The sequence below is a fragment of the Oncorhynchus clarkii genome, chromosome 32 (genome assembly GCF_045791955.1).
Source record: "Oncorhynchus clarkii lewisi isolate Uvic-CL-2024 chromosome 32, UVic_Ocla_1.0, whole genome shotgun sequence".
Classification (NCBI taxonomy): domain Eukaryota; kingdom Metazoa; phylum Chordata; class Actinopteri; order Salmoniformes; family Salmonidae; genus Oncorhynchus; species Oncorhynchus clarkii.
Genome location: NC_092178.1, coordinates 24,030,330 through 24,054,982, shown reverse-complemented (window position 1 = coordinate 24,054,982; position 24,653 = coordinate 24,030,330). Strand labels below are relative to the sequence as shown.

The 24,653-nt window shown below is 42.7% G+C and overlaps 1 protein-coding gene across 2 annotated transcripts; it reads right to left on the bottom strand.

Annotated features, from left to right (window-relative positions):
- Positions 1 to 234: 234 nt before the first annotated feature.
- LOC139392430 (metal regulatory transcription factor 1-like) lies at positions 235 to 16,727 on the bottom strand. Of its 2 annotated transcripts, none has more exons than XM_071140410.1 (11): positions 16,536 to 16,727; positions 13,649 to 14,160; positions 10,431 to 10,669; positions 9,899 to 10,030; positions 9,727 to 9,800; positions 8,170 to 8,303; positions 6,227 to 6,301; positions 4,052 to 4,109; positions 3,132 to 3,940; positions 1,469 to 1,538; positions 235 to 1,206 (listed from the first exon to the last, which is right to left on the bottom strand). In XM_071140410.1, the coding sequence occupies exons 2-11, from the start codon at positions 14,114 to 14,116 to the stop codon at positions 926 to 928; spliced, it is 2,340 nt and encodes a 779-aa protein (XP_070996511.1). In that variant the 5' UTR covers positions 14,117 to 14,160; positions 16,536 to 16,727; the 3' UTR covers positions 235 to 925. The 2 variants fall into 2 exon arrangements, with proteins under 2 accessions (XP_070996511.1, XP_070996510.1); XM_071140409.1 differs by having other exon boundaries at positions 9,721 to 9,800; positions 16,536 to 16,712.
- Between the last annotated feature and the right edge of the window lie 7,926 nt (positions 16,728 to 24,653).

The following is a 24,653-nucleotide window of genomic DNA, read 5'->3' as shown; positions in this document are numbered from 1 at the left end:
ACTCAGAGTTCCAAACCAAAGCACTTAAAAACAGGAAGCCAATTAAGCTAGTTCAATAATGCAGAACAAGATTCAAAGAGGCAAAATCAAAGGGATTTTTTGTTCTGAAAAAAAATCATATAAACTCTTCAGAGCTCCACAGGGAGCCCGATGCAGTCACCTCAGCTAACCTGTCCCCCTGATCAAAATGGCAGTAAGTAAATAAACAGTAAACAGATGACATTACATAGAAAATGAAATGTTAAAAACGGTTATATTTTGAACATTCAAGAAAAACTCAAAATGTGTTCTTTGCCAGGTTAGTTTGCTCGTGTCTAAATACACTATATTGTTATAGCAGCATTTACAACATCTCCAGATCATTTGCAGGTTCATAATGAAATGGTACGGATACATGACGCACACCATCCCAGAACATTTTGCATTTCACACACATTTGACAAAAACTGCAATGCCAAGTACTGCATGGGGAGTGGGGTTCCCTGTGCAGCTTTTTCTTTCTGCGCCATCAAAAATAAATGTCACCCTTAATGTTTCCAGCAGGACTAGATGTAAAGTAGAATTTCGCTACAGAGGATTTGTGCTCGAGTCAAATGTTTTCCACACTACACTCAGCGGCCAGCCACTGTTCTAGCCCAACTTACAATTGAACGCTACATGTCATAAATCAAAATAAAACACTGTAGATAACCTGCATTGACCTGATCTACACTGAAATGCAGCATTTGATTGCTTTCTACCCTCAGCAACTAGTATGGGGTTACGGTTGGTTAAGGTTATAGGGACAGGGTCGGGAGACCTGATCCTGAACTAGGTATTAACAACAGAAAGAGTTAAGTACACAGTACAGTGCATATAAGATGTCTCAGGTGGATAAGTAACAGGAACAGTTTCTTCACTATCAAAAGGTTGACTTGAATTTTCATCAGAGAGGTACAGGTGGAGGTGGAGGTTGAGGCTGCTGCGGTAGAGGGGGCTGGGGTGGTGGTTCCTGGGGTTGATGGGGCTGTGGTGGGTCCTGGGTTGATAGGTCCTGGGGCTGCTTGACCTGGGCACCAGAGGGTTCACCAGTAGGTTGACAACCAGTCTGTTTCTCTGTGTCTGATACTGTGCTGCCGTCTCTGCAGGGGCACCGACACTGGCATGACTCTCCCTGTCTGATGACGATGACAGGCAGACGCAGGCCTAGCTGTTGCAGAGCTGTTCCTAGAACACAAGACAGAGGGCACGTCAAATAAAGGTTTTAAAAAGTCATACAGCCATAAAAATTGTACAGTGCAACAACCTCACAGGTACGGTCTTGTAGCTAGCATTACAATATCTACAGCACTGCAACTGATAATGTTTAGCGATCAAATTCATTGAAATTATCCAAATGTAGAATACTAGTGTAAAAAGCACACTTAAATACATCAGAGGTTAATATCGGTAAATACAACAAAGTAAAAGATGAATCTCAGTAAATGACCTGTGTTCCCTCCCATAGGTATTGCTGTGGTGAAATAGAGCTTCTCTTGTGTCGAGCCACTGTGTTGTTGCTGAAATACAACAGGACAAGAGAAGACAGCATGTTCAGCATATGATTAACAGAATGTCAATGCCTCGTGGCTAAAAAGAGGAATAGTTTCATTAAAACAACTGATAGTCAATGAACAGCTGGACTGGTTGAGATCCAGCAGGCCAGTGATTGGACAGTCCCTCTCCATATCCTGATGAAAAGGACAGTGATTGGACGAACCTCTCCATATTCTAATTAGCTGGCTTTACTGCACTCCAGGTTTCAATAAATCATCTAGAATAATGACACCAATAAATACAGACAATACTGACAACAAAAAGATAAATTCATAAAAAAATGTGCCTATAAAAACATGAAGGAATGTGATATTATTAGACCAACATCTGCTAGCAAACCTAAATGAATTATATATATATATATATATATATGTATATATTATATTGTATTATAACAGCTAATACATTTAGGTTTGCTAGCAGATGTTAGTCTAATAATATCACATTCCTTCATGTTTATTTATATATCTATATCTATATCTATATATATATATATATATATATATATATATATATATATATATACACACACATATATACACACACACAAAAGTATGTGGACAGCTCTTCAAGTTAGTGGATTCAGCTATTTCAGCCACACACACACAAGCTCACAGAACGGGACTGGCGAGTGCGGAAACGTGTACCGCGATAAATCGTCTGTCCTCGGTTGCAACACTCACTACCGAGTTCCAAATTGCCTCTGGAAGCAACGTCAGCACAAGAACTGTTCATCTGGAGCTTCGTGGAATGGTTTTCCATGGCCGAGCTGCCGCACACAAGCCTAAGATCAACATGTGCAATGCCAAGCGTCGTCTGGCTTGGTGCAAAGCTCGCCACCATTGGACTCTGGAGCAGTGGAAAATGTGATGAATCACGCTTCACCATCTGGCAGTACGACGGACTAATCTAGGTTTGGCGGAACGCTACCTGCCTCAATGCATAGTGCCAACAGTTTGGTGGAGGAAGAATAATGGTCTGGGGCTGGTTTTCATGGTTCGGGCTAGGCCCCTTAGTTCCAGTGAAGGGAAACCTTAATGCTACAGCATACAATGACATTCTAGATGATTCTGTGCTTCCAACTTTGTGGCAACAGTTTGGAGAGGCCCTTTCCTGTTTCAGCATGACAATGCCCCGTGCACAAAGCGAAGTCCATACAGAAATGGTTTGTCGAGATAGGTGTGGAATAACTTGACTGGTCTGCACAGAGCCCTGACCTCAACCCTATCGAACACCTTTGGGATGAATAGGAAAGCCGACTGTGAGCCAGGCCTAATTGCCTAACATCAGTGCCCGATCTCACTAATGCTCTTGTGGCTGAATGGAAGCAAGTCCCCGCAGCAATGTTCCAACATCTAGTGGGAAGCCTTCCCAGAAGAGTGGAGGCTGTTATAGCAGCAAAGGGGGGACCAGCTCCATACTAATGCCCATGAATTTGGAATGAGATGTTCGACGAGCAGGTGTCCACATACCTTTGGTCATGTAGTGTAGCGTATAACGGGCCTAACTTGTAATAATTATAATAACATATTAGTAACTTGTTAATGATGACTTACTAATAGCTGTGTCTGTGTGTCCTGCTGCCTCTGATCATTGACACTGTTAAACAGCCACTGGAGGTTCTGTGTGGACAAGGTCAGGGGCTGGAGGGTACTCTGGGCAGGGACAGTAGGAGGAGCAAAGTGCCCCAGGGAAAGGGGTGTTAGTGGGGCCTGGATGAAGGAGCTGGGGGGTGGAGGGTATGGGCCTGGTTGCGAATAGATGGAAGGCGTCTCAGCTGGCTGTAGTAGTAGACTCTGGGTGGAGCATAGTTGTGAATGGAGGGTGGTGGTTGGCTCTAGTAGGAGGCTCTGGGTGGAGCCTGGTTGTGAAATGAGGGTGGTGGTTGGCTCTAGCAGGAGGTTCTGGGTGGAGCCTGGTTGTGAATGGAGGGTGGTGGTTGGCTCTAGTAGGAGGCGCTGGGTGGAGCCTGGTTGTGAATGGAGGGTGATGGTTGGCTCTAGTCGTAGGCTCTGCTGTGGAAGGAGGCTCTCGTTGGTTGGCTGTGGTAGGAGGCGCTGATTGGAGCTAGGTTGGTAATAGACGGATGCGGCTGGCTGTTGTAATAGGCTCTGGTTGGACAGCTGTTCTGGATTCACATCATGTTTAGTTATTTCACTGATCATGGGAGAGACAGCGACAGGAACTGGACAGGATTCACCAGGGGTGAGGACAGCGACGGGCTGGGGTACAGGACAGGGTTCACCAGGGAGAGAGTCAGAGGGGGCAGGACAGGTAGAGATAAAACAGGGAGATGCTTCTGGGAGCACCACGGTTGGAGATGGGTTCTCCAAACTACATGAGGGCACTGCCAACGACGACACACCTGGAGAAAATAGGGGAGAGGAAATAAGGGGTTTGAAGGGCTAAACAGGAGACAAGTCATTTAGACGACAAAGCACTGGTGGTGTTCACCACTACATAGTACAGTACTCACCCTGTGTCTGGGGCTTGTCTTGAAACAGCAACTCAAACATCAGATCCAGGGCATCAGACTGCCACAGGGACAAGACAGCAGCAGAGTAACGTTAGAAAAGCCAGCCTACAGTTGCCTTGACCAACACATATACAGTGCATTCGGAAAGTATTAAGACCTTGACTTTTTACACATTTTGTTAAATTACAGCCTTAGTCTAAAATGTATTAAATAATTTTGTTCCCTCATTAATATACCCACAATACCGCATAATGACAAAGCGAAAACATGTTTATTTTTGCAAAGTCCTTAAAAATAGAAATCTGAAATACCTTATTTACATACAATACCAATCAACAGTTTGGACACACCTACTAATTTAAGGGTTTTTCTTTATTTTTACTATTTTCTACATAATAATAGTAGAAGACATCAAAGCTATAAAATAACACATATGGAATCAAGTAGTAACCAAAAAAGTGTTAAACAAATCATAATATATTTTATTTTTTAGATTCTTCAAAGAAGCCATTTGACATGATCATAGCTTTGCACACTCTTAGCATTCTCTCAACCAGTTTCATGAGGAATTATTTTCCAACAGTCTTGAATGAGTTCCCACATAAGCTAAGCACTTGTTGGCTGCTTTTCCTTCACTCTGCGGTTGAACTCATCCCAAACCATCTAAATTGGGTTGAGGTTGGGTGATTGTGGAGGCCAGGTCATCTGATGCAGTACTCCATCACTCTCCTTCTTGGTCAAATAGTCCTAACACAGCCTGGAGGTGTGATGGGTCATTGTCCTGTTGAAAAACAAGTGATAGTCCCACTAAGCGCAAACTAGATGGGATGGCATATCACTTCAGAATGCCATGCTGGTTATGTGTGACTTGAATTCGAAATAAATCACAGACAGTATCACCAGCAAAGCACCCGCACACCATCACACCACCTCCTCCATGCTTCACAGTGGGAACCACACACGCAGAGATCATCCGTTCACCTACTCTGCGTCTCACAAAGACATGCAGTTGTAACCAAAAATCTCAGATTTGGATTCATCAGACCAAAGGACAGATTTCCACCAGTCTAATGTCCATTGCTCGTGTTTCTTGGCCCAAGCAAGTCTATTCTTCTTCTTATTGGTGTCCTTTAGTAGTGGTTTCTTTAAAGCAATTCAACCATGAAATCCTGATTCACACAGTCTCCTCTGAACAGTTGATGTTGAGATGGTGTCTGTTATTTGAACTCTGAAACATTTATTTGAGCTGTAATCTCAGGTGCAGTTAACTCTAATGAATTTATCCTCTGGATCTTCTGTTCCTGTGGCGGTCCTCATGAGAGCCAGTTTCATCATAGCTCGATGGTTTTTGCGACTGCACTTGAAGAAACTTTAAATGTTTTTGACATTTTCCAGATTGACTGACCTTCATGTCTTTGCTTATTTGAGCTGTTCTTGCCATAACATGGACTAGGCCTTTTACCAAATAGGGCTATCTTCTGTATACCGCCTCTACCTTGTCACGACACGACTGATTGGCTCAAACACATTGAGAAGGAAAGAAATTCCACAAATTAACTTTTAACAAGGCCCACATGTTAATTGAAATGCATTCTAGGTGACTACCTCATGAATCTAGATGAGAGAATGCCAAGTGTGTGCAAAGCTGTCATCAAGGAAAAGGGTGGCTAGTTTGAAGAATCTGAAATAGAAAATAAATGTTGATTTGTTTAACACTTTTTTTGGTTACTACATGAGTGTTATTTCATAGTTTTGATGTCTTCATTATTATTCTACAATGTACAAAAAAAGGTACAAATAAAAACACTGGAATGAGTAGGTGTGTCCAAACTTTTGACTTGTACAGTAAGTCATTATGGAGATTTTTTTATTTATCTTTTCATCCATTTTAGAATAAGGCTGGGAAAAGTCAAGGGGTCTGAATACTTTCCGAAGGCACTGTATAGTACATGTCTTAGTTACCATATTATATTTACATTACCATACACTATGAACAACATTGACATGTATAGTTAGCCCAGAGACATGGCTGTGGTCTCGAATAGCGTCTATATAGCCAATAGCATAGTGTTAACTGTATACATGTCTATAAGACATATTGAATGGTGATATATTGATTCAGACTCAGTGTGTGATATTGAAAATGTGGAAAGAAAGAGGTACAACATGACTTACATTATTTTCTCTGAGCTGAGAATCAGTGGAAATCAGGCTCATATCACTGAGACATGGGGAACGAGGGTTCAAATCCTGTTTCAAAACATGATTATTGATTGATTATAAGAGGGGGATTAGAGATAACCGCAAGTTGAGAACAGATTTAAACTGAAGAAAAATAGAGCTAATGTATTGATTGTATTGATATTGGATCAGTAATAGACTTGACACATACAGTGCCGTGCAAAAGCATTCATCCCCCTTGGCGTTTTCCTATTTTGTTGCATTACAACCTGTAACTTAAATTGATTTTTATTTGGATTTCATGTAATGGATATACACAAAATAGTCCAAAGTGGTGAAGTGAAATGAAAAAAATTACTTGTTTAAAATAAAAATAAATTTGAAAAAGCCTGGAAAAGTGGTGTATTCACCACCTTTGCTATGAAGCCCCTAAATAAGATCTGGTGCAACCAATTACCTTCAGAAGTCACATACTTAGTTAAATAGATTGCACCTGTGTACAATCTAAGTGTCACATGATCTGTCACATGATCTCAGTATATATACACAGTTGTTCTGTAAGGTCCCAGAGTCTGCAACACTACTAAGCAAGGTGCACCACCAAGCAAGCAGCACCATGAAGACCAAGGATCACTATGAAGACCAAGGAGCTCTCCAAACAGGTCAGGGACAAAAGTTGTGGAGTACAGATCAGGGTTGGGTTATAAAAAAATAACTGAAACTTTGAACATAAATCTATTATTAAAAAATGGAAAGAATATGGCACCAAAACAAACCTGCCAAGACAGGGCTGCCCACCAAAACTCACAGACCAGGCAAGGAGGGCATTAATCATAGAGGCAACAAAGAGACCAAAGATAACCCTGAAGGACATGCAAAGCTCCACAGCGGAGATTGGAGTATCTGTCCATATGACCACTTCAAGCCGTACACTCCACAGAGCTGTGCTTTACGGAAGAGTGTCAAGAAAAAAAGCCATTGCTTAAAGAAAAGAATAAGCAAACATGTTTGTGGTTCGCCAAAAGGCATGTGGGAAACTCCCCAAACATATGGAAGAAGGTACTCTGGTCAGATGAGACTAAAATGTAGCTTTTTGGCCATCAAGGAAAACGCTATGTCTGGTGCAAACCCAACACCTCTCATCACCCTGAGAACGCCATCCCCACAGTGAAGCATGGTGGTTGCAGCATCATGCTGTGGGGTTGTTTTTCCATCGGCAGGGACTGGAAAACTGGTCAGAATTGAAGGAATGATGGATGGCGCTAAATACAGGGAAATTCTTGAGGGAAACCTATTTCAGTCTTCCAGAGATTTGAGACTGGGACGGAGGTTCACTTTCCAGCAGGACAATGACCCTAAGCATACTGCTAAAGCAACACTCGAGTGGTTTAAGGGGAAACATTTAAATGCCTTGGAATGTCCTAGTCAAAGCCCAGACCTCAATCCAATTGAGAATGTGTGGTATGACTTAAAGATTGCTGTACACCAGCAGAACCCATCCAACTTGAAGGAGCTGAAGCAGTTTTGCCTTGAAGAATGGGCAAAAATCCCAGTGGCTAGATGTGCCAAGCTAATAGAGACATACTCCAAGAGACTTGCAGCTGTAATTGCTGCAAAAGGTAGCTCTACAAAGTATTGACTTTGAGGGGTGAATAGTTAAGCACGCTCCAGTTTTCATTTTTTGTGTCTTATTTCTTGTTTGTTTCACAAGAAAAAATATTTTGCATCTTCAAAGTGGTAGGCATGTTGTGTAAATCAAACGATACAAACCCCCCAAAAATCCATTTGAATTCTAGGTTGTAAGGCAACAAAATAGGAAAAATGCCAAGGGGGGTGAATACTTTCGCAAGCCTCTGTATGAGACAGAAACAGATGAAATGTATCATTGTTAAAACATCATTAAGTGACAATTTCAGTCACATGGTGGGAGCACTCACCTCTGAGAGAGAGTGGCTGTCAGTGATGTCAGCTGACGCTCCAGGGTCATTACCTTTGATGTTGTCTCTAAGGCTGTTGGAGGAGCTTAGGGAGATATCACCGTCTGTGTCCACCTGAAGGAGGGGTGGCTCGCCTAGGAGAAATAACACACACACACACACACACACACACACACACATTACTTTTATTGGTCTCTCTTATACAGCAGCCGACCTTGATGCTTCCAGACCCATAATTTGAGAAATAGTCCCAGCTTGGAGATAGAAAGGTAATTTGCATCCACAACTCTTAGCCTCATGGTTGAAGGTGAGAGGATATAGAAATACTGTCAGCAATATACAAGTCCATGCATAATGACAAGGAACATTAGTAACATGACTATGGTGAAGTAGATTTGTTAGTGCCTTGAGGCCTGTGTTTTTGGGGAAAAGGGCAAGGAGGTTAAAGCCACTAACGTTGTCTGAGAAACAAGCACGCACAGACAAGCAGTTCTGCATCTTACAGATGGAAACTTCCAGTGGGAAGCCAACCAAACAGCTGACTGTGTTTCCTCAGCCTCTGAAATCAATGTGAGTTCACAGATGTCTCCATGCATTCACAGATCACATGCAATGGTTAACTAAAGAGACCCCATCTGATACTCATAGCTCCTCGGAGGGAGGAAGAGTTTGTTGGGTTCTCTGGTATCAGAGGAACAGGCTAGAAAGACAAATGACAGACAGTGTTATAGTCAGAATGGAGTGTGAGAAGAAACAAGTATGTATGTGTGTGTATATTTGATGTGTGTGTGTCTGATGTGTGTATATTTGATGTGTGTGTGTGTATTTGATGTGTGCGTGTGTGTGTGTGTATATTTGATGTGTGCATGTGTGTGTGTGTGAGAGAGAGTGAGAGAGCCAGGGCCCCAGAGGAAGCAGCAGTATTAATAGCTGTGTTCTTCACCACAACAACAGCAGCAGCAATCAGACTTGGGTTCAAATAGTTTTTGAATTACTACAAATACATGAGCGTTTGCTTGAGTCTGACTGAAGCGCCCAGATTGATGGGGTTTGGACTTTTGGAACTGTTTGTGTGTGTGTGTGTGTCATTATGCACAGTCAGTGTTGTCAATGGGTAGTGTCTCTACTCTACATTCCATACCATAGCATGTATCTGCTACATTGAAGCCATCCTCTTATGTGTGTGTGATCTCAGCACTCTGCTGGATGTGGATAAATAGGCTCACCAGGATTCACTGACAGGGCGTTAGGAGAATAAATGGGCCAATAAGAATCTGGGGAGATGAGCGGTTCTAAGGCCTATCTACTGTGCTGAAATAAACTCTGATGTATTCAACAGACACACACAGTAGAGGAAGCCATACTCCATTAGGAATACTCAATAAAGCGTAGCGGGGAGGAAAGAGAAGTGCTACAACGTATTGTTGTATCTGAATCTCTGGAAAAACGGTTTTCAACTCTTCCTAGTCTTATTTCAAAATAAACAGGGTTTGAGCTAAAGGAGCATGCTATGTATCCCCACTCTCTCCCCACAATTCCTGTTATACACACCTGTACCTGTGTGTCCCAGGAAGTGTGTTTGGAGATGGTCACTAGAGGTGAAAGTCTTGTAACAGCCAGGATTATCACACCTGGGGAGAAAACACAAAATTAGGTGATTTGTGCCCATTTATGCATTCGTGCATGCATTCATTTGTTCATTCAACCCACTGAAAACTTGTGAGCTCACCTGAAGGGCTTCTCCTTGGAGTGTGTCCGGATGTGTTTCCTCAGATCACTCAGGGTGGTGAAGTACTTGGTGCATCCATCTGACTCACAGTTAAACGTGTTCCCTGTGTGCAGTCTCTGGTGGGCTTTTAGCCTGCACATCAACACAATCACAACAGATGGAACTGACACGGCTGATGTTTGCAGTTCAGCACACCAACAGATATTCACAGAGCTGTGGCTTTACTTGGGGTCAGCATACCAAAGGCCACTAGGATATGTTCATTAACTTTGAGGTCAGGGGGTCAGGAGAGTGCCGAACTTATGAAACATCATCACGTGACACTTCTCTTGATCCATGGCAGGAAGACTACCCCCTTTGATTTGACTTTGATTTTATTACAATTGTTTGACCACGATTGCTTTCAGTTGACAATTTTGGTGACATTGGGCCTGGAAATAATCTATTAAGAAAATATGTGGGGAGGCAAGACAGCTAAATTGGAGTACCTGCTCTGCCTATTCAATGGTTTTGGAAAACGCTTCACCCTTACCTATACAGTGTGTTGTAGGCCTTCTCACAGCCCTGTTGATCACATTCGAAGGGTTTCTCCTTGGTGTGAACGCGGATGTGGATCTTCAGACTGTAGGAGGTGAGGAAGGCCTTGTCACAGCCCAACTGGTTGCAGACAAATGTGTACTCTCCTCTGTGTCTCTTCTGGTGGGTCCGCAGGTTCCCTGCTGTGCTGTAGGTACGAGTACAGTCCTTGTATAGACACTGGTAACGCTTCACCTGCAGAACAGACAGTTTATATAACAACTCTTTGCCTATGTCGAATAGATGGAACACCGCCACATACATAAACATACGCTTAACATGTAGGAAGTGTTTATGGCAATTACCGGTACGTAACACTTGACAAGCATTACATCAAGTCTGGAAATGAATTAGCTGTATTGGTTTATATGAGAAGATTGAAGTGCACATGTATGAATGAGACCTAATTAGCTTCACAGAAAGAGAACCAAGAGGCTGTAGAGCATAGAGAGCAGTGAAATATTCCTCTCATCTCGACATCTGCCGAGAACTTGAGATAATGACTCATTGGTTCTGGATGGGAGAGGCTGATGAGGGAAAACAGAAGCTTCAGAGCTAGCTCCCGGGATGGCCCAATTTCACCACCCCAAACCAATCCCCTCTCCTGTCTCTTCCTCTCACTCACTGACTTCATCATAACAGTTGGCTTGTCGCCTTCACAGAATATGGTGCTGCTGCTAACCTAGCATGGTCTATTTTCTCAGTGATGATGTGACTTAATGACATCTTAATCCCCTCCATGTTCTAAACTCTTAGAAAAAAAGTGCTATTCAGAACTTAAAATGGTTCTTCGGCTGTGCCCATAAGAGAACACTTTGAATAACCCTTTTCGTTCCTGGCAGAACCCTTTTGGGTTCCATGAAGAACCCTTTTGCACAGAGGATTCTATCTACATGGAACCAAAAAATAATTTTAACGGGAACCAAAAAGGTTTGTCCTATGGAGGACAGTTAAAGAACATTTTTGGAACCCTCTTTTCTTAGAGTGTATATGTATTATGCCAAAGAGGGTCTGTCAGTTATTCACAGATTGAGAATGCACATCATATGACATCACATGTGTGAGCCTGACCAACCCGATGTAATGTTTGCCCTAAGGGTTGATGCCTACACTCTCAACATGGTGTAATTTAAAATAATACTACAAATGGCTCTGCCTAGCTATAGCCTTGCAACATCCTTCAGGACATAATGGCTGGGACATTAAGAACACCTGCTCTTTCCATGACAGACTGAACAGGTGAATCCAGCTGAAAGCTATGCTCCCTTATTGATATAACTTGTTAAATCCACTTCAAATCAGTGTAAATTAAGTGGAGGAGACAGGTTAAAGAATGATTTTTAAGCCTTGAGACATTGATTGTGTATTTGTGGTATTCAGAGGGTGAATGGGCAAGACAAAAAAATGTAAGTGCCTTTGAACAGAGTACGGTAGTAGGTGCCAGGCACACCGGTTTGTGTCAAGAACTGCAACGCTGCTGGGGTTTTCACACTCAACAGTTTCCTGTGTGTATCAAGAATGATCCACCAACCAAAGAACATCAAAGGGGGGGGGGGGGGAATTCAACTCAATATTAGGAAGGTGTTCCTAATGTTTGGTATAATCAGTGTATGTGAATGAGCAACAGCGCCTCTCCTCCTCAAAACCACAATACCAGGAGTGTGTTTTCCGGACACAGAACAAAATTACAACAAATATTATGGTTAAACTCAAATACAGTAATTGATTTAAATATATATATATATATAATTGTGAAAAATTATACAAATGGCATAATCCTTGTAAATTATATCATAAATAGGACTGGTGGAATTATGTCACAAACAATTAACAAAAATATATGGACATTTTTGCTCTATCCAAAATTACAACCAACTGATTGCAGCATTACTGCAAAAGTGGAGAAGGCAAGTAGAAAGGGGAGAAAGAAAGAAAGAAAACATACATGTATCTTATACCAATTTAAAAGGTAATCTTGTTGTAAATCCCACCAAAGTGTCCGATTTCAAATAGGCTTTACAGCAAAAGCACCACAAACAATTATGTTAGGTCAGAGCCAAGCCGCAGAAAAACACAGCCATTTTTCCAGCCAAAGAGAGGAGTCACAACAAGCACAAATAGAGATAAAATGAATCACTAACCTTTGATGATCCTCATCAGATGACACTCATAGGACTTCATGTTACACAATACATGTATGTTTTGTTCGATAAAGTGCATATTTATATAAAAAAATCTCAGTATACATTGGCGCGTTATGTTCACTAGTTCCAAAAACATCCAGTGATATTGCAGAGAGCCACATCATTTTACAGAAATACACATTATAAATGTCTATGATAATACAATTGTTAGACATGGAAATATAGATACACTTCTCCTTAATGCAACCGCTGTGTCAGATTTCAAAAAAGCTTTACGGAAAAAGCAAACCGTGCAATAATCTGAGTACAGCTTTCAGACAACAAAGCAGCCAAAAAGATATCCACCATATTGGGTGGTCAACATTAGTCATAAATAGCATTATAAATATTCACTTACCTTTGATGATCTTCATCAGAATGCACTCCCAGGAATCCCAGTTCCACATTAAATGTTTGATTTGTTCGATAATGTCCATCATTTTTGTCCAAAGAGCTACTTTTGTTAGCACATTTGGTAAACAAATCCAAAGTCATGAAGCGCGTTCCCTAGTTGCAGACGAAATGTCAAAAAGTTCTGTTACTTGTCAAACGATGTATGGAATCAATCTTTAGGATGTTTTTAACATAAAACTTCAATAATATTCCAACCGGAGAATTCCTTTGTCTTCAGAAAAGCAAAGGAACGCAGCTAACTCTCATGTGAAATGCGCGTGACCAGCTCGTGACTGCTGACAGACCTCTGACTCATTCCTCTCTCATTCGGTCCCACTTCACAGTAGAATCCTCAAACAAGTTTCTAAAGACGGTTGACATCTAGTGGAAGCCTTAGGAAGTACAACATAACCAATATCCCACTGTGTATTCAATAGGGGCTGGGTTCTACAATATCTACAATATTAAAGCTGATCTACCCCATACATTTATTTTATTTTAACTGTCTTATGTGACCAACTGGGGTTGAAACGGGTTGCCTTGGCATTAGCTCAAGGAGCTAACACAAGTCTTCAGGTCTTTGGATATAAAGGCTTACCTCGCTGTGGTGGGTATCTGGGCACTCAGAGTGTAGTGTGATGGTGGCCCCCTGGATGTGCCGGGGCATGGGTGTGGAACCAGGGTTGATGGTGAACTGGATCTGGTCCTGGGATATGGTGTGGTGGATGTACCCCTGTGACATGGCCTCCCAGTGGTCTTCCAGACCTCCACGGTCCTCCGTCTCAAATCCCTCGTCTAGATACATCATCAGGTCCTCTTCTTCCTCTTTATTGTCAGTTGTAGAACCCACAGGGTCTTGCTCAATCATCACGGTGGTTCTGTCGTACACTGTGTCCAGACTGTGCACACCAGAGTCCAATGGAGAGGGCAGCAGTAACCTGTCCCATTGGTCCCAGTTGACAGTAACCATCTTCGTGGACACATTGTCCTCTTCAACCTCCCGACTTGTCTTGTCCACCTCTTCCTCAAAGAGCATGGTCTCATTGGATTGGACATTCATCCTCATGCATGGTAACAAAGGTGCACACACACACACTAACTGGTTTGCCACTGAAAGGAGAGAGGAAGAGGGGAGAAAATGTATCAATCAGTTGAGGCTCTCACTTAATTTCATAAAAATACAAATTGTAAAACATTCAAAAAGTTATCCTTTTCAGATAAAACTATACTAAATATATTCACATCACCAAATAACTACTATAGCCTCAACAGCACTCTGTAGGGTAAGCACCATGGTGTAGCTGGAGGACAGCAAGCTTCCGTCCTCCTCTGGGTACACTGACTTCAATACAAAACCTAGGAGGCTCATGGTTCTCACCCCCTTCCATACACTTAGACAGTAATTATGACAACTTCCAGAGGACGTTCTCCAACATATCAGTGCTCTTGCAGCATGAACTGACATGTTATCCACTCAAAGGATCAGAGAATTATTCTAGTACTGAAAGCATAAACTACAGCTAGCTAGCACTCACATGTGGTGAGTAGTTGACTCAAAAAGAGAGAAAGACAATAGTTGAACAGTTTTGAACAAATTAATTTATTCCAAAATGAAGGAGAAGCAAGAAAGATTTCATAATATTTTTTCACTTTCAGTTTTACTGCTAGCAAATGCAGCTAGCTAGTGTAACCTACTCAAACAGCCTGCTCAAACAGAGTGATGCTATGTTTGCTATGCTGGCTGTGACTAGCCAACACAACATTGGAACTCTTCCAAGTCAAGGTATTGTGGCAGATGGCAGAGAGAGGTGAGGGGAGTGGTGATTGAAGGAAGATATCTTGCAGCCCGCTGACTCCACCCCCGAGCCTTATATGGACTTCTTGTCCCAAGGAGGCAAGCCGGTGGATCATTAAGCCATTGAGAGCTTGGGCATAAAAGAAGAAGCGGGCTGCACAAAGAGGGAGAGGGCTGAGAGGTAAACGCATGTTATGGAGAGTGTGAGAAGCGGGAGAATTCTCCAGTACAATTACCCGTTGTGAACTTGTTACTGGATTCCCCCCTTTTCCCACCGTGTGCAAATATCCCTAATAAATTCCCCATTTGCATTCTTGTTGTGCTCCCTGTACGTGTTTGGTTATTGAACTTGGTGACGTGGAAACCCTACACTCTTGAGCCTGCTACAGTATTCTTTTGGTTTTCTTAATTTATTGCCACCGGGGCCTGCCGGTGTAAGTGTTGTGTTGGCTCCCGAGTGACGCAGCGGTCTAAGGCACTGCATCTCAGTGCTAGAGGCGTCCCTACAGACACCCTGGTTCGATTCCAGGCTGTATCACAACCGGCCATGAATAGGTGGCGCACAATTGGCTGTGTCGTCTGGGTTTGGCTGGGGTTGGCCGTCATTGTAAATAAGAGCATGTTCTTAACCGACTTGCCTAGTTAAATAAAGGTTAAAATAAAGATTATTTTAAAAAGTGTTAAACTGCTTAATGACTACTGCATGATTATAGCAGGTTTAATAACGCGTTAGTTCTATTAGCTATGTTGACTATGACATTACCTTAGCAAATATGGTGACTATGTAGGCTGTTGTGTTGTGCATTGAAGTCCAAAAGCGAAGGGGAAAGGTGAGAGGAGGGGAGTGCATAGATGCGAGAAGGAATACAATGTGGCTGCTATGAAAGTGAACCGTGAATACGCGTGATTCATTCAGTCGATTTTGTTGAAAACCCTTTCTTAACGGAAGCAAATGGATCGGGGATAAACATACCTGAATTTGTCCAATAAAAAAAACTATTGTTTGCAACTGTTGGACTAATGTTTACACCCTAGATTGCTAGATGCAGGCAAGAGTGTGCAAGGCGTTATTGAATGTGTATAATGTGAATAATTCTCTCCACCTGTGTGCACCTACCTTGTAAACTTCCATTCATAGGCTAGGTTGTAGCAACCTCATGATGGGTATAGGGAAAATTAGAGAATCGTGTAGTAGCCTAAACCTATCGATGTTACACTGAACTGGGTGAACGGAATATGAATCAAATCAAATGTATTTGTCACATACACATGGTTAGCAGATGTTAATGCGAGTGTAGCGAAATGCTTGAATGACAGTCATCCAATGTGCTGTAATAGAAATAAGGCCATGCTCATGAAAAGTAAAAATCGTCCTCCCTCATCTTAAACAGCACCGACCGCCACTGGTAACAGTAACCAATCAAGTAACAGTAACCAATCATGAGAAATACATACGCATATTCTTTTTTCACATAAAAATGAGAAACATACTATTGGTTAAACGTACTTTTGGTTAAACAGTTTGAAACAACAGTAGCCTAATACAAAGTCAACGACGTTCTTGACATTCCTCGGTGAGCTCTAGCTATCATCAAAACTATTTTACTTGTTGCTAACGTTACTAGCACTCACTCAGCAGGCGCAACACATAAATGTTGCCATGTTTCAATAACAATTCCAAACTACTCACCATTTTGAAAGTTCACCACGTAAATGCAGTCAAGAACAACTACAAGGTCATCAAAGTATTTATAAAATGTCTTCTGCTTTGTTTACCCGGACTCAATCAGCAATTCCTCCGTTGTTACACTGTTGCAACATCGTAGTTACCCTAGCAGCCTACTTATCTAGCTTCCTCTTTCCGCCCAGAATTAACTCACTCAACCGTGAAATAAACTACTAGGTAACTGCCAAAAGAAAGGAAACACCAACATGAGCCACCACAGCCAGCCACCACGAGGCCAGAACAGCTTCAAGGCAGGCACCCACCCTGGCATAGATTCTACAAGTGCTTGGAACTCTATTGGACGGATGCGGCACCATTCTTCCACGAGCAAATCCATAACTTGGTGTTTTGTTGATGGAAACCCCTGTCTCAGGCAACGCTCCATAATCTCCCGTAAGTGTTCAATTGGGTTGATATCTGGTGACTGAGATGGCCATGGCAAATGGTTTACGTAGTTTTTATGCTCATCAAACCATTCAGTGACCACTTGTGCCCCGTGGATGGGTGCATTGTCACCCTATAGCCGGTGGCATAGCCATGGTAGCCAAAATAATTGCCTGCCCAGCAATTTATACATGACCCTAAGCATGATGGGATGTGAATTGCTTAATTAACTCACGAACCACAACCGTGTGGAAGCACCTGGTTTCAATATACTTTGTATCCCTCATTTACTCAAGTGTTTCTATTATTCTGGCAGTTACCTGTACAGCCATAGCTCTGGGATAGAAGTGTGCTACAGCGCCATCTTGTGAATATTAATTATTTCTGACCACTACTCTAACAGGCTTTTAAAGATTTAGCCAAAGCTACACTGCACACCTTCTGAAATACCTATTTTTGTAAACCTGACAGTGATATAATCCTGATGAAATACGTAGAAATATAAGGATCAACATAGTTGAGGTATGAGTTTAATTGTCTGAGTAGAAATAATTGTGAACAGTAGTTGGTCCATAGATAGTTAGTTTTAGGCCTACCTATCCCCTGGCAGTAACCCCCACAACTGAACAGCCCACTCAAACCCATGACCCCCCCCATAAAGGAAAAACATGTTTTATTTTCACAATACCTAATATTCACAGGTCAAGAAAACATGAAAGAACTAATGACAATCAAGCAGTGGATCTGACAAACCTGAAATATGCATATTGGAAAGTGATTATACTGTCACAGGAAGGTTAGTAGATTAACGAGTAGACTGCCCAGTCGAGTTACACTCAGGGCCAGTAGGGAGAGACTCTCCAGGCCAAAGCAGGCAGAGTTGACAGGCATGTTTAGAGAACCGTGAGACCAGGCCTCACAGCACTCCTGGTGGCATTGGTACGAGTTAAAGGGAGAGCACTTAGTACTCTGTCTGCAGTCTCTGAAGCATCCAGCATGCCACACCACCATTGTGTGTAGATTGCTATGGAAAATGTTCTATTTATTCCATTTTAGAACAAGACTGTAATGTAACAAAATGAGGAAAAAGTCAAGGTGTCTGAAAACTTTCCGAAGGCGCTGTATATATTCCAGGTGACCTGGCTTGAGGATTTCCTGAGCTGTGGGATGGTGTATCAGTTGTGTTAACAAGCAGCAGCAGTAGAATCATCATCAATAACATCAGTAGTTATATCATCATCATTATCCCCATCAATAACAGTGATCATCAGCAGCAGACTAATCATCAATACTTCATCCATTAACAGTTTAGTTTCAGACTACTGACATGGTGATAACCAAGTATATTGACATTGCATGTTAAAGACAAATTCGTTTTGAAAGCCATAATAGGAATGGGTCTCTCCTCATCTCACAGAAATCCATGCCCTCCTCAAACACATCCTCCACGGACTTCTTATGCATGTGGCATTTTATGCCAATGCAGCTAAATGTTTTACAATACCTCACCTGCAAAGTAATTCAAAGGATCTTAGAGAGCGCTATGCAGCTTGAACACTCTAAAATACAGAACACATTTGTTCTTGTGCCTTATTCCTGTCAAAGCAGCATTTACAGTCATGCTTCCCATGTTAGATATGGTGGATCGTGCAGCAGCTGTAGTAGACTGTGTATTATAAACAATAATAACTGATGAAGAAAAAAAAGACAAGGATCAGCAATATGCAAACAGTGAACATTTGGCCCCACGTTTTTTTATTTATTTTTTACAAATGTGTATAAATGTATTCACCTTTATCTTTGCCTAAGAGCATGAAGTTAGTTTAGTACTCAGTTTGGTTGATATTGGAGGCAGTGGCGCCTTGATCATCAATGTCTTTGCCATCGTCTAATCCTGAGTAAGAAACAGTGGCTTGAAAGTCATTGGGGTCATGTCTGTCGGCCTGTGCCAGGGTGTTGACGTAAGAGTAACTGTTCCCCTTCTCTGTTGTGGGGAAGACATCATCTGCATCATAGCCCTGAATAGACAGATAGGGAGGTTGTTTTTGTGATGGGCCTTAGAGTCTTTGTCAGTCTTGACTTTGGGGAATTCTTCATTACTGACATCTTCATTACTGTTTCCATTGTTCTGAGATGTTGGTAGGACATTTGTAATGTCGTTGTAAATCAAGCTACTCTCACTCTGAGATGTAGCGAAGACATCTGTAATCAAATATTTATAAAGCCCTTTTTACATCAGCCGATGTCAAAGTGCTATACAGAAACCCAGCTTAAAACCCCAAACAATGCAGATGTAGTAGCACAGTGGCTAGGAAAAACTCCCTGGAAAGGCAGGAACCTTAGAAGAAACCTAGAGAGGAACCAGGCTCTGAGGGGTGGCCAGTCCTCTTCTGGCTGCCGGGTTGAGATTATAACAGTACATGGCCAAGATGTTCAAACGTTCATAGATGACCAGCAGGGTCTAATAATAATAAATATCACAGTGGTTGTAGAGGGTGTAACAGGTCCTCCGGGAGGGAGAGAATTAGAGGAAGCATACTTAAAATTCACACAGGACACCGGATAAGACATGAACCTGGAATTAAATTAGATTTTTTGGGGGGGTATGTATCATTTCATTTACACTACATGCCTACCACTTTGAAGATGCAAAATCATTTTTGGGGTGAAACAAACAAGACAAAAATAAAAAACTATTCACCCCCCAAAGTCAATACTTTGTTGAGCCACCTTGTGCAGCAATTACAGCTGCAAGTCTCTTGGAGTATGTCTCTATAAGCTTGGCACATCTAGTCATTGGGATTTTTACCAATTCTTCAAGGCAAATCTGCTCCAGCTCCTTCAAGTTGGATGGGTTCCGGTGGTGGACAGCAATCTTTAAGTCATACCACAGATTCTCAATTGGTTTGAGGTCTGGGCTTTGACTAGGACATTCCAAGATATTTAAAAATGTTTCCCCTTAAACCACTCGAGTGTTGCTTTAGCAGTATGCTTAGGGTCATTGTCCTGCTGGAAGGTGAACCTCCGTCCCAGTCTCAAATCTCTGGAAGACTGAAACAGGTTTCCCTCAACAATTTCCCTGTATTTAGCACCAGCCATCATTCCTTCAATTCTGACCAGATTCCCAGTCCCTGCCGATAAAGAAGATCCGCACAGCATGAAGCTACCACCATGCTTCACTGAGTGGATGGTGTTCTCAGGGTGATGAGAGGTGTTGGGTTTGCGCCAGACATAGCGTTTTCCTTGATGGCCAAAAAGCTCAATTTTAGTCTCATCTGACCAGAGTACCTTCTCTATGTGTTTGGGGGAGTCTCCAACATTACTTTTGGTGAACACCAAACGTGTTTGCTTATTTTTTTTCTTTAAGCAATGGCTTTTTTCTGGCCACAATTCTGTAAAGCCTAGCTCTGTGGAGTGTACGGCTTAAAGTGGACAGATGCAAAGCTCCACAGTGGAGATTGGAGCAGCTCCTTCAGGGGTCTCTTTGTTGCCTCTGATTAATTCCCTCCTTGCCTGTTCTGAGTTTTGGTGGGTGGCACTTTGGCAGGTTTGCTATGCCATATTCTTTACATTTTTTAATAATGGATTGAATGAAGGGCCTCCCGGGTAGCGCAGTGGTTATGGGCGCTGTACTGTAGCGCCAGCTGTATCACCAGAGACTCTGGGTTCGCGCCCAGGCTCTGTCGTAACCGGGAGGTCTGTGGGGTGACGCACAATTGGCCTAGCGTCGTCCAGGTTAGGGAGGGGTTGGCCGGTAGGGATATCCTTGTCTCATCGTGCACCAGCGACTCTTGTGGCGGGCCGGGCGCAGTGCGCGCTAACCAAGGTTGCCAGGTGCACGGTGTTTCTGCCGACACTTTAGTGCATCTGGCTTCCGGGTTGGATGCGCACTGTGTTAAGAAGCTGGGTTACCACAAAAAACAGGGTAAAAAATAAAAATAATGGATTGAATGGTGCTCCACGGGATGTTCAAAGTTTCTGATATTTTTTTTTTTATAACCCTGATCTCTTTTTTTAACCACTTTTTTCTCCCCAATTGGTAGTTACAGTCTTGTCTTGTCGCTGCAACTCCCGCATGGACTCGAGAGGTGAAGGTCGAGAGCCATGCGTCCTCCGAAACACAACTCAACCAAGCCGCACGGTTTCTTGACACAACACACATCCAACCCGGAAGCCAAGTGCACCAATGTGTCAGAGGAAACACTGTACACCTGGCCAGTGTGCACGGCGCCCGGCTCGCCACAGGAGTCGCTAGTGCGCGATGAGACAAGGATATCCCTATACTTTTGTACTTCACAACTTTGTCCCTTTTTATTTAGCGAGGTAAGCTAGTTGAGAACAAGTTGTCATTTGCAACTGCGACCTGGCCAAGATAAAGCAATTTGACACACAGTTATCAAATCAAAATCAATTTATATAGCCCTTCTTGCATCAGCTGATATCTCAAAGTGCTTTACAGAAACCCACCTTAAAAGCCCAAACAGCAAGCAATGCAGGTGTAGAAGCACGGTGGCTAGGAAAAACTCCCTAGAAAGGCCAAAACCTAGGAAGAAACCTAGAGAGGAACCAGGCTATGAGGGGTGGCCAGTCCTCTTCTGGCTGTGCCGGGTGGAGATAACAGAACATGGCCAAGATATTCAAATGTTCTTAAATGACCAGCATGGTCAAATAATAATAATCACAGTAGTTGTCAACGGTGCGACAAGTCAGCACCTCAGGAGTAAATGTCAGTTGGCTTTTCATAACCTATCATTAAGAGGATCTCTAACGCTCCTGCTGTCTCTAGAGAGTTGAAAACAGCAGGTCTGAGACAGGTAGCACGTCCGGTGAACAGGTCAGGGTTCCATAGCCGCAGGCAGAACATTTGAAACTGGAGCAGCAGCACGGCCAGATGGACTGGGGACAGCAAGGAGTCATGCCAGGTAGTCCTGAGGCATGGTCCTAGGGCTCAGGTCCTCCGAGAGAGAGAAAGAATGAGAGCATACTTAAATTCACACAGGACACCGGATAAGACAGGAGAAGTACTCCAGATATGACTGACCCTAGCCCCCCGACACAAACTACTGCAGCATAAATACTGGAGGCTGAGACAGGTGGGGTCAGGAGACACTCTGGCCCCATCCGATGATACCCCCAGACAGGGCCAAACAGGCAGGATATAACCCCACCCACTTTGCCAAAGCACAGCCCCCACACCACTAGAGGGATATCTTCAACCACCAACTTACCATCCTGAGACAAGGCCGAGTATAGCCCACAAAGATCTCCGCCACGGCACAACCCAAGGGGGGGCCCAGACAGGAAGATAACGTCAGTGACTCAACTGACGCACCGCTCCTAGGGACAGCATGGAAGAGCACCAGTAAGCCAGTGACTCAGCCCCTGTAATAGGGTTAGAGGCAGAGAATCCCAGGGGAGAGGTGGGAACCGGCCAGGCAGAGACAGCAAGGGCAGTGTTGCGCCAGAGCCTTTCCGTTCACACTCCTGGGCCAGACTACACTCAATCATACGACCTACTGAAGAGATTAGTATTTTGTCTTTTTATTCCAGTTACACATGGAACAAACAAAGTCAATAATACAGTAGAAAAAGTCTATATACAGTATGTGCAAATAAGGTTGGATAAGGGAGGTAAGGCAATAAATAGGGCATGGTGGCAAAGTAATTACAATATAGCAATTAAACACTGGAATGGTAGATGTGCAGAAGACAAATGTGCAAGTAGAGATACTGGGGTGCATAGGAGCAAGATAAATAAATACAGTATGGGGATGAGGTAGTTGGATGGGCTATTTACAGATGGGCTATGTACAGGTGCAGTGATCTGTGAGCTGCTCTGACAGCTGGTGCTTAAAGCTTGTGAGGGAGATATGAGTCTCTGATCTGACCTGTTTGTAGAGCGCCTTGGTTTTCATGGTGCGCCTTGGTTTTCATGGTGCGCCTTGGTTTTCATGGTGCGCCTTGGTTTTCATGGTGCGCCTTGGTCTTCATGGTGCCACTTGCTTAGTGGTTTTGCAGATTCTGGGGCTTTTCAGAACAGGTGTATATATACTGAGATCATGTGACCGATCATGTGACACTTAAAGATTGCACACAGGTGGACTTTATTTAACTAATTATGTGACTTCTGAAGGTAATTGGTTGCACCAGATCTTATTTAGGGGCTTTATAGCAAAGGGGTGAATATTTTGGAATATTTTGAAACAAGTAATTTTTTTCATTTCATTTCACCAACATATTTTGTGTATATCCATTATATGTCCATTATATGAAATCCAAATATAAATCCATTTAAATTACAGGTTGTAATGCAACAAAATAGGAAAAATGCCAAGGGGGATGATTACTGTTGCAAAGCACTGTAAATACTGGAGGCTGAGACAGGAGGGGTTGGGAATCATCCTCACTATAGTTCACTATCTCATTCTTGAATGATGTATTTTTTATTTTTTTAATGTAACTAGGCAAGTCAGTTAAGAACCAATTCTTATTTACAATGACGGCCTACACCGGCCAAACCCGGACGACGCTGGGCCAATTGAGGGATTCCCAATCACGGCTGGTTGTGATAACCTGGATTTGAACCAGGGTGTCTGTAGTGACACCTCTAGCACTGAGATGCAGTGCCTTAGACTGCTGCACCACTCGGGAGCCCCAAAGAAGGGGTGACTTTCATTCTATCTTTTTCTGTATTGTTTCTCTCAATCTTAAGTGTAGAGATGTTCGTGATGAAATCTTAAGTTTTGGTGTGTTATCCCCCAGTCTGAGCTGTAGGGAATACTTTTTTACGTTCTGTATTGTAGAAGTCTCTTCCTGGTGGAACCATGGTGGTGTGAATGGTTTGGCTGTTCTCAGTCTTTGACCTGGTTGTGTATATGAGATAGTTTGCTCATGGTTGTGGTGGGTTGGTTGGTTTGGGGTCATTTGTGGAAGTTGGTCTCCATCTCCCACAGTTTTCCTAATAGTTACATTCAAAAGCACTAAATAATAACGTGCGGGGAATTCGACTGCAAAAGTGTAGCCTGAGTCACAGTACAAACAGATCTGGCACTCATGCTAGCAAAGGTGTTAATTAATGAAGGTTTCAGATTCTGTCATGTGATGGCATGGGCATTATTTTGGTGAGCTCAGTATTCCTCAATGAGAGATAAACACAAACGCATCTCGTGAGTGTTGTCCCTAGGGTCCAGGAGCACTTGTAGAACACACTGTAGTTGTTTTAGGATGCCCTCAGGACACAGCCGAGATCAAGAGCCAGAACTGCCATCTCAAACCATCAGCCAAGGAAAGGCTTAGCTCCTAGTTCTCTTTAAACGAGAGGCAGCCTTTAATGGGTGCAGCCTGGAGACTGATAATGTGGTTATGTGAATTAGTGCCCAACTAGATTGGTAAACAATGAAATACTATGTCCATATCTCTGCTTAATACATGTTTCTATACAGTATCACTATTTGACTGTCAGATGGTGTATATTTCAATTAAACAGACCAAATTCATCAGATCAACTTTTTTAGTAATATTCAGGCATCTTTCTTCCCTCAACTGTAATCTTACATTGTCAAACTGATCCTGTAAGACAATTTGCATGTCACTGCAAGGCATGTTACAAGAATATTGACTAATTAACTCACTCAAATATAGTACAAGTCTTCTGTTTAATGCCAAAAAGACAGCTAAGCAAGCCTTAAATATTTTAAT